This window comes from Podarcis gaigeae (assembly GCF_964106915.1).
Source record: "Podarcis gaigeae genome assembly, chromosome: 10".
Classification (NCBI taxonomy): domain Eukaryota; kingdom Metazoa; phylum Chordata; class Lepidosauria; order Squamata; family Lacertidae; genus Podarcis; species Podarcis gaigeae.
Window position 1 is genome coordinate 72665239 of NC_139686.1, and position 16096 is coordinate 72681334.

A 16096-nucleotide genomic window follows, 5' to 3' on the forward strand; every position below is an offset into this window, starting at 1 on the left:
AGCATTTTAGGAAGGTTAATTTTTATCTGCTCGCTCTTAAAACTCTGCTGTTCTGTCTATGATATATGTTATTCTGTATTTTATTTTGTTTTAAATCACTTTGAGAGCAATGATTATAGGACAGTCATCAGTATTTAAAATAAATAAATAAGCTCTATTTTCTCTCATGATTGTATTTTACTCTATCCAGGAATTCATCCCAATCTGAACATGTGAACATATCTTTTATTCCTAGTAATACATCCTAGAGGATAGTAATTCCCTAGAGTAATTTTGCAGATCCACGATCATTTAAACATTTAAACCACTCATGACAAATAAAGCAGTCCTATGTGGAAATAAAATGCAGACCATGGAGAAATGAATTTAAATATATGTTAATTGTTGCTTTGTTATGTTGCTAAGCAACAGGATAGCAGCAGCATCCTACAAAGAGAAGCAGTTATACATTGTCCTGCCAGCATTCAGCCAACTGAAATCTCAAATATGCTACTATCTTAGCCATGCAGAAGTCAACATTCTCCAGGTTTGTTCACTCATTACTTTCCAGAAATAAATTTTAACCTAGTTTGAGTCTTGTGCACCTGTACGTAACCTTTCCCTTTTACTACAAACAGAAAGCAACGACCAGGCCACCTATAGCTTACCGTGTTTATTGGAGACTAGTATTTCCCTGAGAACCTGACCCATCCATGGAAAAAAACCAGGTCCCAGGGAGATGCCATGTGCAAGTGAAGATGGTATGACCCAGTCTGTTTATTACTTTTTCTATGAAGGGTGTCTTTTAAAACGCATATGGGTTGAGATTTGAGAAGTGGCAGCTTCTGGGATAGCTCAGTTGGTAGAGCATGAGACTCTCAATCTCAGGGCTGTGGGTTTGAGCCCCACGTTGGGCAAGATGTTCCTGCATTGCAGGCAGCTGGACTAGATGACCCTCAGGGTCCCTTCCAACACTACAATTCTAATTCTTCCTGCAATTAAACAGCAGAACACAGTCTCAAGCAACATGCATACATCTAGGGTTGCCATACATCCGAGGGTAAATTCAAAAAAATCAGCAGAATGTCTGGTTTTTTGCCAACAGAACAAGGAAGTGTGTGTTCGATTTCCCAAAAAAAACTCAATCAACAACTTTTGTGTCTGGATTTTCACTTCTGAAATACGGTGACCCTAATGCACCAACCTATGTCTGTAGGTTTAACTGAGCCTTTTTCTAGAACAGACAAGTCATAAACCACAGACCACAGTAGATACACCATGGCTTTAGGGAGCCTCGATGCCAGTTGCCTTACCTCTGTCATTTATGTCCACCCCATCTCCTTTCACCTGGTGAGCCAGTCTCTCTTGCAACTGTTTTATCTCAGCTTCCTTCTGTTCTAATTTATCTTTTAATGATGACAGTTCTTCCTGCGCAAACAGAAAATCAACACATCTGTTTAAAAACTGGCTTTGTGTTTTAAAAGGTGGTCCTAAACTAAAATTAATCATTTAAGTTAGAGATGGTCTTCAGATTAAAATTCATTTTAGAAATCTAAAATAATAATAATTGAAATTAATAATTTATACCCCTCCCCTCTGGCTGGTTTTCCCCAGCCACTCGGGGTAGCTTCCAGCAGAATATTATTATTACTAATAATAATAAAAAGTGATAAAACATCAAACATTAAAAACTTCCCTAAACAGGGCTGCCTTCAGATGTCTTCTAAAAGTCAGATAGTCATTTATTTCCTTGACATCTGGTGGGAGGGCATTCCACAGGGCCCTCATCAAACCTTTTACAGTCTTTACAACAAACAATTTCTCCCTGCGTCACAAAATGCATGGGCAGCCTGCCTCCCAATCATAGCAATCCCATCTCCAATTTAAATGTTTAATTATGTCTTCATTTGATTTTGAAAAGTGACACTAAAAGGATTTTATTCACCTTTTAGACATGCATGAAACACTTTCTCCAAGTGTTGCATTAAGCAGTCCTAAGCATGTATACCTCTGAAATGAGAGCCACTTACTCCCAGGTAAGTGTGCACTGGATTTCAGCCTTAATGCGGTAAACCAAAAAACAACTTGAGGCATGCTCATAGCATAAAATCTAATTTAACAGTGCAGTGAAATAATGTATGTATGATCTTTTGGGTAGATGGAAGAGGGAAGAATACATATGAAACAGCCAGGTACTATGAAAAGATATGGAGATTTCTTGTAAGAACAAACCCCATGTATTACTCAGGCCATAAATAGTTTTATCCACACACAAAACTGGCAACTGTAACACAGGAAGCAGCCTTATTATTGGGTCAGACCAGTTCTGCTGACACTGGCTGGCAGCTGCTCTCTGGGGCTTCAAACCAAAGACTTTTGCAGCCCTACTTGGAGGCACCAGAGATGGAACTGTGGGCCTCCTACCAACAAAGCATATACTTTACCACTGAGCTAAGACCATTCTCCTTCCCACCAAGTGCTGAACAGGAAACTCCACATATGTGCGTGTGTATATGGCTATGGGTACGTGTATTCGTATCCATATCTACAATACTGTCTTATATTAGTATTATACCACTTTCACCCAGTACTGCTTCCCCAGTACACCCTAGGAGAAGGGAAATAAAGGCAATTCCAAGGGTTCTCTGAGAAGACAGAAGTGCTAAACCTCTTTAAGTCTTTAGTGTAGACATGCCCACTATCAATGAATGATCTAGTCAACACATTCATGTTATTGAAGCCGTGGTTAAAAATTCATCCTGGGCACTGCCCTCATTACAGACCCAAATGAAAACTGTTTTTAAAAAAGCAAATGTGCAGGAAAAACAGTTATCTTTTGAAGAGCACACACAAACTCCAACAACAAGGCAGAAACACAAAATGGAACACAGGGTCACAAAACGCTGTGGTAAAGAAATGATTTGAAAACCAGGCCCAACCAATCTACCACACCTTTAACATTTGGCATTTTTGTTCCATCCGCTGCTTTTCATACTGCATCTGGCCCACTTTGATTTTCATGCTAGAAAGTTTGGCCATTAAAGACTGGTAATAGAGACAGAGGAGTGAAAGAGAAGTAAAGACAGAAAAGAAACAAGGCTAAAAATGATCCCCCGTGAAACACATTTAAGTCCAAATAAACCAGAGTGGATTTCATGAAACTTTCTTCCAGTTTGTCAAAGGATTCTTACATAAGCTGTGCAATGGGTTCTCTATGAGATAAATACAGAAGGATCACCCTTGGGACTGCTGGCGTGGCTCAAAAATACACTACAACCATGCATGTTGGGGCTGCCATGATGCTACTTCCTATCTGGATGCACCAGCTCATACGAACATCACCTGTATGTGATCCCAGATGCAGAAGTGACTTGCTGCATGGGGGGGAGCAGCTACGCCAGCTTCCTGGCAGTGGGCTGCTGTTGCTATCCAGAAGGGGCAAAGTAGCAGGAAGGTCCACATGGCGAAAATGCAATTCAGAAGCGCCTGAGTTGGCTCTGCTGGTTCATCTGCACTACTCCAGCCTTCCTGCCACCTCACCTCACCTCATCCGACCTTGGCTGCTCTCCCTGCCAGCAAGAAACAGCAGTCCCTCTTCCAGGACGATACCACAGTGACTCCACCCTGCCTGACAAGCAGATTCTGCCTGGATTTACAACCCTGCACACCTCTAAGGCTACAGTTTGTGGGCTGCCACATCAGTGAACCACCCCTTTACAAAATGCCTACAAATATCAAAGTATAATAAAGTATGGTGTCAAGCAGTATTGGTGCCCCCGTGATTCTTCTTTCAAAGGCAGACAACCCTCTTATGTAAGTTCGGGTTTTGAAAACAGGCTTTCAACCTCTCACACACAGCTCACATTACTTACTTTGGTAGATTTAAGCTTTTTCTCATACTGAAGTCTCTCGCTGTCCATTTCTCCTACTTTTAGCCGCAATTCATTAATTTCTTGCATCAAGCCCTATTTAAAAAGTATAAGGTGGGAAAAGTAATTGTTATTTTAAACTGAAAATTCATGGGAGGGTAAGGCAAAGCAGTTGGAATCCTCTTTCTAACAGTTCTTACTGGCACTGAAAGAGATCAAAGTTGAATGAGACAGAAATGTTCAAGCAGGCCAACTTTAGTGAATACACACACACGTGTGACCATGTGTGCACACCCTGTGGCACGTAGACACACACACACACACACCCTCAGGCTACTCAAGAGCCTTGTTTTCCAAATGTAGTAAGTTACTAAGTTAAAAAAAGATAAAGGTAAAGGACCCCTGGATGGTTAAGTCCAGTCAAAGGAGACTATGGGGTGCGGCACTCATCTCGCTTCAGGCCAAGGGAGCCAGCGTTTGTCCACAGACAGTTTTCTGGTTCATGTGGCCAGCATGACTAAACCTCTTCGGCAGCATTTGCTTGCCTGGGATAGCTCAGTCATGAGACTCTTAATCTCGGGTTTGAGCCCCACATTGGGCAAAAGACGGCTGCATTGCAGGGGGTTTGACTAAATGACCCTTCCAACTTTACACTTCTATGAATCTATGAACCTAAACCTCATTATTTCAGAGACCTGTGGGGGTGGGAGTGTGGGAACTCCTGGCAGACAAAAATTATTCACAGAAGTACTTAATTTATGAAGTTCATGGACACCTGATGTGCCAACAGCCGTAACTTTATATAACTTTGAATCTAAAAGACAAATTCGGTTAGGAGAGGTCTATGGCTGCTATTGGCTATGATGACTAACTGTTCAGAGGCAGGATCCCTCTGGGTACCAATTTCCAGGAAGAGGGAGAAACATTCTTCATGCCCTCCCTAGAAGCATCTGGTTAGCCGCTGTAAAAAGCAGGCCTGCTAGAGAAGACCTAGGATTCGTGCACTTGCAGTTTTCTGTTTCCCAGAGTGAGCAACCAGATACTTCTAGAGAGCAGACAAGAAGGGCATGAAAAAATCCTCTATCTTGTAATGGATAAAAGTACTTTTGTAAGAGAATCTGAACAATCTTGTCTATTACAAGCTACATGAATTCCTTTGTACAAGCTTCCAAGCAAACTGCTGTTGTACCTTTTACTATTTCTGATTATTCCAATTTCTTTTCTTGATACTTATTTATTACACTCTGTTATTCTGGACCACATTCAACATAAGAGGGACTGTATGAAAAATTCCAGTACTTTAACTTAAATGACTGATCAGGCTGAGTCCTGGCCCCAAATGCTTCAACTGAACCTCCGGTTTTTGTGATTTGCATGGGACCAGCAGCTCACAATGCGGAACTGGGCGGAACAGGTGGACAACAGTTGCTCTGGCAGGTCACAAGTTGTGCATGTATTTTTGTGATGGCCAACGCCAGTGGTCTTCAACCAATGTGCCATGCCATGCTGGGGTGCCCTGAATGTTGGTCAGGGGTGCCACTGGCAACACCGGCTTCTGTCTCTCTTTCCTCCCTCCCTCCTCTGAAGCCCCCTCACATCTCTGCCTCCCAAAGGTTTACATAGCTGTTTATTGCAGCAGCCCTGGCTATAGGCTCCGCAGGCGAAGGGTGCCTCTGGAAGGCGCCTCTGTTTGGGAGGAGGGCAGCTCAGAGACCAGGGACAGCAGCAGCATCTGCCTGGAGGACTCCCAAGGAGAGGGGAGGGGCAATGAGGCTGAGGAAACACTCCACAAGGGAGGGTGTTTGGAAAAGGGTGAGAGGCTCCCAGGCAGGCAAGGGATGACCTAACTGGGCTCCTGAGTCCCACAGGGATGACGCAGAAAAAAATGTGGTTAGTTAAGGGAGCTGTGGACTCAAAAAGGTTGAAAACCTCTGGTCTAAGCAAATCCTAAATGACTAGTTTAATTTTTAACAGTAAAAAGGATATAAAAATATCACTCCTCCACCACAAATATCAAAACAAACTTTTGTTTGAGGAATTACAAGATACAAAAGTTTCAGCCATGAGGAATCTACCTTACCTCTGTGTCTCTGTATCTGTCTTCATAATCAAGTCGATCCTTTTCCACAGCTGTCAGCTTGAGCTTCAAGTTGGAAACTTCTGCCATAAGGTCCAGCTTTTGAGTTTCGAGGGATGTTCTGCTTAAGAGCTCCTGATAAGAAGAGTTGATTCATTTGAGAGCTATTCGTTGGATTTTCATATCACCATAAACATAGCCCTCCAAGTTCAAAACAAGAAAAAACCTACGGCAACAGCACACTCCTAAGTATATCTACTCAGAAGTCAGTCCTACTGAATTTAATGGGCTTACTGTCAGTTGTGTGGCATTAGAACTGCAGACCAAGCAAACCAAAATAGCTTCCTGAAAGGAAATTTAGTCAGTGACAACTATTCCTACGATGAGATAAGGAGTTTTTAGTTTACTGGCCAGTAAGCAAATGGGACATTGCTCCTATGCTAATCCTATGGGGATTTCAGCAGGTGCAACTTGTTAACCGTGGGTGTTGATGGATTTATTGCATTTTAACACATTTATTTTATTGATAATATTTAGAATTTTGAAGGGCAGTAGTGTTTTAAATAGACAAATAAATAAAATCATAGCCTGCAGGAATAAAATGTGCACTGGTAAAAATCCTTCTTCAGAACTTCTAAAGACCCTACATCCCACTTTGCATCTAGTCACAATGCAGGTCTAATGTGTGAGTGAATGCAGAGCCAGTGTGGTGTAGTGGTTAAGAGCAGTGGACTCGTAATCTGGTGAATCTCAATTCCCTGCTCCTCCACATGCAGCTGCTGGGTGACCTTGGGCCAGTCTCACTTCTCTGAAGTCTCTCAGCCTCACTCACCTCACAGAGTGTTTGTTGTGGGGGAGGAAGGGAAAAGAGAATGTTAGCCACTTTGAGACTCCTTAGGGTAGTGATAAAGCGGGATATCAAATCCAAACTCCAAATACTTGCCATTTTATTCTTTTTTTAAAATATTTATTGCAGTTTTCAAACAATACAGCAAACCTCACACTCAAAACCAAAATAAAAAAGAATAGAAGAAAAACACCATCACAATCAATCAAGCAAGCAAAAACAGAAAAATACAACACAAGACATCAAAAACAGAAAAACAAGAAAGTAGACCTAAAAAGAAACATATATATCCAGTTTCTTACCCATTCTTTTCATATCCTTCTTTCCTGACTTCCTCACATCTCCCTTTTCTGTGTTCCCTTTTTACACAATCATATTCAGCAATGCCTAACCTTTTTTCAAATCTTATTCTGTATTATACCTTTCAACTATTATGTCTCCAATTTTTCCCTTATAACCTTTTGTTTAAGTTTGACATAATTTTATTCTAACTTTTCATCCTTATTTCTCATAAAACATTTTTACATATTCCTTTCAGCTACGTCACTAATGCCATATTGTCTTTATATCCTGCATCATTTTAACATTCAAATAATTAGCAATGTTTTTGCAGATAGTCTTTAAATTTCTTCCAGTCCTCTTCCGTTTGCTCTTCTCCCATGTCTCGGATTCTGCCAGTCATTTCCACTTGCCATTTTATTCAAACTGGTTCACAATTTGAATAGTTTTAGGGCAGGAAAGCCCCATTTCCACTTCCTTTTACATTTTAAATAGACCCATTAACAAAAGCAACATAATAATTAATACTGAAATAGCTGCAAAAAAGCAACAAAGAGAGATAGAAAAACCAACTTTTTAAAAAATTCCTATTTCCATCAATACCTGCTGCAGCATTTCTTCTGTGGCATTCAGCTTCTCTCTGTGTTCTTCTAGGCAGAGCTCCAGATCTCTTATCTTTTCTCCTTGAGCATCTACCTGGTCAGTAAGGACACTCACCTGCACAAAAACAGGATACACAGATCTATCAATGCACCTCATTTCTAGGTAGGACATTTCCATCTGGAGTTACATAACTAACAAACAAACAAAAAGATGATGATGGGTATGTTTTATATTTCTGATTATCCGAACAACCACCAACTATGATCAGGGCAGACCTACAAACCACTATTGATAAGACAAATTTATAGGAATGGCAAAGGACAATCAGAGGACGTCAGGACTAAACTTTCCATCCACATACATAACCAGTTCCCTTAGGAGACAGAATTTTCCTACAGACTTGAGTTAACTTGTTCTGATAAACTTAAGTCTAATCTAAAAAACTTTTTACTTTCCTCTATTAGAACCACCTATTTATTCTTGTTCTGTGCTTCTGTTGTTTAGCCAGTAGCTAATCTGCAAAAATAACCTATCCTTGTTTGCATTACTGCAAAGTTTATTTAGGAGGTTTTGGTGAGGAATGTTGTCAAAGGCTACATGGAAGCCCAAATATGCAACATCTGCTGGACTATCTCTTTTCAGATGCTTGTTGAGACTCTCGAAGTTCTGCAAAAGGAAGGGCGACTTTAGTGAATACACACACACACACGTGTGACCATGTGTGCACACCCTGTGGCACGTAGACACACACACACTCACACAATAAAGAGAATCTCCAGATCACTGAAAGAGATCAAAGTTGAATGAGACAGAAATGTTCAAGCAGGCCAACTTTTGGACTTCCTATTGCAGAAGCTATGCTGATTCTTCCTCAGCAAGGCTTTTTCTTCTATGTAGTTAATATTTTTAGCTTGAAGAGTCCTTTCCACCAATAGTACTTTCCCCTAATAAAGCAGGTTTCATTTACTAAAGACAGAACAGGGGCACAAAAGTTACCACAGCAATTCTTACCATATAACTAAACATGATTATATTCACCCTTCCAGCAAATTTCTCCATGAGGGTTAAGGGGGAGACAATACTTAATTCACAAACAAATATACCCTGCCACTGGAGGCTCCACTAAGAATACAGTTTGTAAACATTAAATGGACATGGGAACAGCATGCACAGTCATACTGACACATGGGAAATGTGTCACGATGAACTGCATCATCATCATCATCATCATCATTATTATTATTATTATTTCACTTTATCTTGCCCAGAAAAAGCCAAAGCAGCTTACAAAGAAACAGAGACAGACAAAAGCCCTATACAGATACATTAAAACAAGAGGAAAAAGAAACACAGTTGTACCTTGGTTTTCTAACAGCTTAGTTCACTAACATTTTGGCTCCCAAACACTGCAAACCCAGAAGTGACTGTTCTGGTTTGCGAACTATTTTTGGAAGCCAAACATCTGACTGGACCTCCTGCAGCCAATCAGAAGCCGTGCTTTGGTTTCCAAACGTTTTGGAAGGTAGACTGTACATTAAAAACATCACACCCACTTTTAAAAGACTACGGTTAGAGGCCAAAGGCCTGGTTGTAGAGGAAAGTTTTTGCCAGGTGCCTAAAGATAAGTAATGAAGGCATCAGACAAGCTTCCCTACAGTGGCTCCACAAGCGAAGAGCCACCAGAGAAAAGACCTGTTTCTGTGTTGTCACTCTCTTGACCTCGCGTGGACCAGGCACACGATGAAGGCTGTCAGATGACGATATGAGGAGTGGTGATCCTTTAGGGATTGCGGTTTGATGCTTTCTAGCTCAAAACCAGCACTTTGAACTGGGACTGCAAACTAACTGGCAACCAGTGCAGTTGGGCCAGGATCAGTGTTATATGCTCAAGCCATCTTGCCTGTGAGCAACCTGGCCACCAATTTATGTACCAGCTGAAGTTTCTGAACCATCTTCAGAGGCAGCCCTATGTATAACATGTTGCAGTGATCTAACCTAGAGATTATCGAAGCATAAACAAGAGAAGGGAAGCTCTCCTTGGCAAACAAGGGTGCAGCTGGGCCACCAGCCAAAGCTGATGGCAGCTGAGAAATGTGGGATTTTTTCCTCAAGAAAAATTCCCTTTCTTCTTCCTTTCAAGAACATTTTCTCTATGCCTTGATCCCTGCACATCTGATACAATTTTAAGGAGGGGAGGATATAAACTTGACTGTGAACCCACAGTCAATAGTGATCAAATGGACATCAAATGCTCTATTCTTCAAAGAAACAAAGAAGGAACAAACTTGGAAAAGAACTTACTTGAAGTACAAGAGATTCCTTGTCATTTTCCAAACGCGCAAGCCGCTCTTGATACACATCTCCATTTGTGGATATATGTCCGTTGGTCTGGAAAACAAAATAAGGGACACACTGGTCTGCTGTTAAGACTGTTCCATCAGAATGACTCAAATTATAGAACTAAGTAAAATTCCAGGTGAGTGCAACAAATGCTTCAGGATACAGCACCAATGCTACACACACACACACACACACACACTGCATTATCCTATGTGAAAAGGAGCACCCAAAGGCTGATAATGCCATACCCACAAACATTTCAATGATCTAAAAAGCAACAGGGTGATTATGTCATGCCCCTAAATCAAAAACTAAGAGGAAGCTAAATGCTGGATGACACATTTAAAAAAAACAAAAAACAAAACATATGCCAATGCTTCCCAACAAATTAGAAATAATTAGTGTGAGACTAGCCCTAGACAGTAGAGTTTTTGTATGTTGCCTATTCAAATGTATTCTTCCATTGAGCTAAAGATAAGAATACACGATTCTCCCCCCAGTTTTATTTCCATCTATCCAGAGTGTGTGAATTGAGATTTGTAGTTGAGCAGGTTCCAGACTGGGTCTCCCTAGTCTGGTGAAGAAACATTGCCAAAATTCACAATTAGTTGGGTTGGTACCTGAATCTGTCCAGCTCGTAATGAGTTACTAGGAGATGGGAGTCTTGATTCATGGAAGACCGATAAAAGATACTGTACTGCAAAGGTTACATCCCCATCTTATGCACAGGCTTGGATCAGTTGGAACCCTTGCCTGAGAAGTGTGTTATGAAGATAGTCTGCTCACACAAGAGCAGGATCCTACATATGATTCTGAAAATTAGAAATTTCAGCCTGAATCTTAAGAAATTTAACCATTTGTGATTAAATAATACATTTTCCTTGTTGAATGGGAATGGAATTTTATTCACTGTGAAGCACATTTTTATATGTACAAGCAACATCTAAGTGCAAGTGAGGTCATTTCCTAGTCTTTGAAACGCTGAAATATAATGAATGAGACTGGGGAGGCCTGAAGCAATAAATATATAATTCAGCACCAGAAGGTTGGAGGGGATCTTGAAAATGAGAAGTGAGAAACTCGCCTCCTATGACCCAAATTCATTTCTTGCACATTCAGCATTTCCAAAAATGGCTGCAAGGCAAAGAAATGCAGCTGAGCAGCAAGACAAAATAAAATAATAATAATTTTAAAACTTCTGAAGCAAATCAAATTGATACAAACAAACAAAGGCTGCCCGAAGGCATGACAGGGGAATATATTGTTAAATTGATAATCATCATACTGTGTTTTTTGCTCTGCAGCTCAATGCTCTACATCTCTTGTTGAAAACGTGTGAAGTTCAATCTAGGTATTTTATTGCTAAACCACACTTAAATTCACGCTAAATTGGATTAAAAGCAAATTTAAGTCCAGGCTGAACTGCCCCTACAAGCCTGCTAAACTCCTCAAATTTTATTTCTCCCATTTTTACAATAAAGGAAACCAGTGAAAGAAAAAAACAACCAGTGTGTGATCTCCCCTCTCCCATGGGCCCTTCCTTTTAAATGGTTTATCTGTATCAACGATGGTATATCAATGCACTCTACATAATTGCATGCATGTTTGCATCCTATAAGCTTCACATCCTATAAGTTTGAGAAGATTCTGAGCTGCGGTTGCACAGACACCTGTCTTCCAGCAGGTGGCATCTTAAGGCTAATGAAAAGCATATCTATTAAGTATTTGCAAAATTCCACTTTGAAAAAGCACCCTTCATGTTTATTGCCACTCAGGATTTGTTCCACATTTGCAAGGAATCCATATTTCAGTGTAGCAGAACCCAGCACTCCCTCTCCACTGGCTCTACTGTTTTTGGTGCCTGCAATAATTTTGGAACTGAACTGAAGCCGAGGCTGGGAAAGGAAGACGATTCTCAATAACAAGTAGTCCTTACCAAGGGGAAGAGGAGACTGACATGCTCTGCAAAGGACTTGGTTTGCCCTCAGAGGAGCATGAGCTGTAAAAATAGTTACAGGTCTCACAAATCGTGCAGCAAGCTGTCTTAGTCCGGGGGGGGGGGGGGGATCCAAGCAGCAACAGCAGTGTATTATATTTGGGTGCTTCCAGACTCTTGTTAATTTCAAGTGGGACTCAATCACATGCTAGAAAATTCAGGGCTATAGGAGATGGGTCATGCGCAACAAACTCACTTCCCCCAAAGACTGCATTTTGCCATGAGGAAAGTGATGGGGAAATGGCGGTGGAAAGTTTTGAATAACGCTGCAAACCAGTCGGGATGAACGCTCAATAAAAGGTCATCTGGGGAAATGCCCTTTATTAGGGCCAAAGAGAAGAATCACAAAGTAGGGAGCAAGCTTTTTTGCAATCTCTGGAAGTTGTCTTCAGTCTGGATGTTAAATAACTTGAAAAGCAAAGGGAAGGAAGAGTAAAATACCCTACTTGGCCTGCCCAAATGCCCAAGTCTGTTGTTTGTGATAGTCTTAAAGTGGAATGGAGGAGGGAGGAGGAGTTTTGCAGATATAGTCAGATTAGACCATGCCTGCTGCAACAATCTCCAGTCCCAGCAAGGCAGACTGGGGCAGAGAAACAATGGAGACTTGCCTTTCAAACTAGAATGTGATGTATCTAACATTATGGACGGTGCATTTTTTAAGTGCTTCAGAGAATTTCCACACTCTGTCATCAAGGGCTTGGGGAGGAATATCTCTATTCAGTAAGTAACACACACTACTCACTTTTGGCTTTTATTGACTTTAAATGATGCAACGTAACTTCTAACCTAGCTTATTTCTCATAAATATTGGAACATCAAACCAGCCCTTCAACAAAACAAAACACAAAAACCCCACTGTTTTTATTGATCCTAGTTGCATCAGTTTATTGCTCAATCATTAAATGACCACCACTATGTTCAAATAGGAACCAAATAATTAACTACCTTTCATAATTGTGCTAAATTCTTAGAACTGCCTAATCATATATAGCGTATTTTTCTGTGTATAAGACACCCCCATGTATAAGGTGCCCCCTATTTTGGGGGACTCCAAATTAAGAGAACACCCCTAAGCACTACCCGTGTATAAGACGAGCCCCAATTTTAAACCCTTTTTTAATATAAAAAAAACCACCTCATCTTATACATGGAAAAATACGGTATTGTTTGTTGTTGAATTACATTCACATTGTTTCTTTGCCCTCATTTAACACTAACTATGTCACTAGTAATGGGAATGGTCTCACTGTATCTTGCACACTGTTGCTCCATTATGAAACAAACAGGCTCCTCTTCTCAACAAATTTATTCTCCAGCTGCTCTTCTTCTTCAGTTAACTTAATATAAGCTATTTCCCAGATTCTTTTTAAACAAGCTACTACTATTGTAGGAGGTTCTAGCTTTTTTTCCATTTTTGGCAAATGGCCAAATGTTGGCAGATTCATTGCCATTTCTAGATCTTGGGATACCAGCCTTTTAAGATAGCCAAATAATGCAATTAAAGGACCTTCTGGTAGTTAACATCCAATTTTGTTGTTGTTGTTATTATTATTATTATTATTATTATTATTATTATTATTATTATATCCAATGACTTTTTTATTATTTCTGTCAAGACTGCATTCCAGTATTCTACCATATTTGGACCTGTCCGAAGAATATGTTGTGCATGGATTGCCAATGTGTTGCTCGTAGGCACACTTGCACCCTGTGGCTTTCCATGGAACCCACAGGGTTCCATCAACCCCCCTGCCCTTCTTCCATACACTGAAAAAAGCCTTCTTTTTTTACACTGAAAAGATGTCGTTCCCCCATCAAGTTATCACATGAGTAACTTACGCTGTGAGTTATTCACCATATTTCACAAAGACCAACGTGAGCTGGAATCTTAAGGTACAATATAAAATTTAGGGTAATAAGAACAGCCACAAGGCAGATTGAATCAATTGAACCAAGATTGGCGCATGAATTCTTAAAAATATCCAACAGTTTTACCAGGAGTCTGGGCTTTGCTAGGGTTGCCATATTCCAAAGAGCAATAAGAGAACACATTTGTAGGTGGGCCAGGATAGAGGGGGGAGGGAGAAAAACAGTAGTAATAGTTTCTGTGCAGGTGTATTGAAATATTTAAATGACATATTGAAAATGAAAATGACATACCCTCGAGCATTTTGAGAGAGAAATTCAAGGCACCTCCCCATCCCGTATCTCCATCGCTCACCCCCCCCCCCACCCTGCCCTCAGTGGCAAAGCTTCATGCTCTGGCACCGGGGGGGGGGCAGAGAGCAGGCAGGGTTGGGTGGCGCACGTCCTGGGGGCGGGGCACCCAGCATGAGTGGGGGGGCAGCCGCGATGGAACCCTGCCGGGATTGCACTGCGGGACGCTCCCCCCGCACTCCTCTTCCTCCGCCAGAGCCTCCCCTCTCTTACCTTCCATTTTACTTTGTTTAGCGAGCAGCCATTACACACATAAAAACAACAACAATCATACTGCTAATAATCGTGGTTTACATTTCTACTCTATTTCTACCCCCTTTATTACACAAATTTGTAAAGCCTTATCAAGAAATCTGGATGTTCTAACAGATTATATATGCCTCTCTACAACAGACTTGGCCTCCTGCTCTCGAGACGCTGTGTCTCCAGGCAGAGGCACTGCCAGGTCCAGCACGGCCCCCAAAAGGCCATGGCAGGCCTGGCAGCCACTGGAACCACCACAAAGCCTGGACCAGCCCTGGAAGGCTGCATGAGGCCTCACCACTGCAAGTCCTAGAGCAGGCCTGGTAATAATGGTACAGAAAATAAAAAGCCGGACGTTCTGCAAAATATTAAAAATCAGTGTGGATGGTGATTTTACCTTTGCAAAAGAGGACAAGTCTGGGAAAATCTGGACATTAGGCAACCCTAGCTTCACACCTTCAAATCAGAAAAATTTGAAAAAGCATGCGGCATTGTTTTTCAAAACAGGGATGAAGACAAAAATAAAGTGCATATAATGTATTCTGTATCATTGTGAAAGGAACACAGAAAGGAAGCAACCTGACAAAACAGCCTAAGGGAATCAAGCAAAAATGCAGCGTGGCAATGTGGGGCTTTGATATGCATTTAGCAGCACTGCAGTATTTGACAATCATTAAGCAGTGCACATTAAGATCAAACACGGAAGCGGTGCACATACATACCCACACTGTATGACTACATACATTGTATTTGCCAATAATCCATGCAAATGCCTTACCATTTGGCTCTGCAACCATTCCATCAAAATCTCTGCTGTCGAATCTGGGACTTGACACCGCAATCCTTCTTTTTCATCCGCTTCCATCATCTCCAGTAAGCCACGCAAATCCTCCACCAGATGCAGCGCTCGCAGGCTCCCCATGAATGGAGAAGTCGGGGACTGGCAGTCAAATATGCCATTCGAATATTCCAGAGCCTTGGAACCTAGACAGCACAAATATTTAAACACTTAACTACAGCACATGTGCATGTGTGGGGCGGAGGAGAGGGAAACAGAGTGAAAATAATGAAATAGCTGCTACAAAAATGGAGGTTAAAAATCAACCCAAATTGGCGAGCATATTGCCTGATGAAAGGTGTGACCAATGTTGTAGTGACATGAAGAAAATATTCAGCTGTTTGTTTATGTATTTCTGAACTTTGTATACTACGTTTCTTCCAAGGTCTTAAGGAAGAACATAGGTTATCCCATTTTTTCCCTCTTCACCCTTTATGAGCAGGGTTGAGGGAATGTAACTCGCTCAAAAGTTACCTTGAGCACTTCAAGGCTTCGTCGGGATTCAGACCCAGATTTTTCAGGTATCTCTGCTGCAATACATGAGTTCTGTGTCCTGTGTACTACCGTTGATTTATACAAGCTTGCAGTTTTGAATAATTGCACATTAAACCCTACAAACCAGATTATGTGGGTGACTAATTTACAGTATACAAATGAATTATGACAGTTAGTTTACTGCATAGTGGTGTAGACAGGTCTGCCTAAACCTGAAGTCACCTTGTAAAGTGTTATGAAAATTGCTCTTATGCTATATATCCATTCCAGGCCTCTGGTCTTGCTGCTTGCAGGGCAGCCTTTGCAACATATA

General features: G+C 41.1%; 1 protein-coding gene and 1 long non-coding RNA gene across 51 annotated transcripts in view; one reads left to right on the plus strand and one right to left on the minus strand.

Moving 5' to 3' along the window:
• PPFIBP1 (PPFIA binding protein 1) overlaps positions 1 to 16096 on the minus strand; it is a 120932-nt gene that overhangs the window by 36536 nt on the left and 68300 nt on the right. For 31 of the 50 annotated variants that reach the window (XM_083701384.1, XM_083701366.1, XM_083701359.1 and 28 more), the window contains exons 3-9: positions 15229 to 15434; positions 9956 to 10042; positions 7655 to 7768; positions 5929 to 6060; positions 3852 to 3944; positions 2932 to 3024; positions 1293 to 1407 (exon numbers count right to left, since the gene is read on the minus strand). In XM_083701384.1, the coding sequence (XP_083557510.1) occupies positions 1293 to 1407; positions 2932 to 3024; positions 3852 to 3944; positions 5929 to 6060; positions 7655 to 7768; positions 9956 to 10042; positions 15229 to 15434 (840 nt within the window). The remainder of the gene's footprint in view (positions 1 to 1292; positions 1408 to 2931; positions 3025 to 3851; positions 3945 to 5928; positions 6061 to 7654; positions 7769 to 9955; positions 10043 to 15228; positions 15435 to 16096) is intronic. The other 19 variants (XM_083701395.1, XM_083701393.1, XM_083701390.1 and 16 more) reach the window with 1 other exon arrangement.
• Positions 435 to 759, plus strand: LOC310826595. Its single transcript, XR_014555873.1, has 2 exons — positions 435 to 526; positions 618 to 759. It is a non-coding gene; the product is annotated as an uncharacterized lncRNA (long non-coding RNA).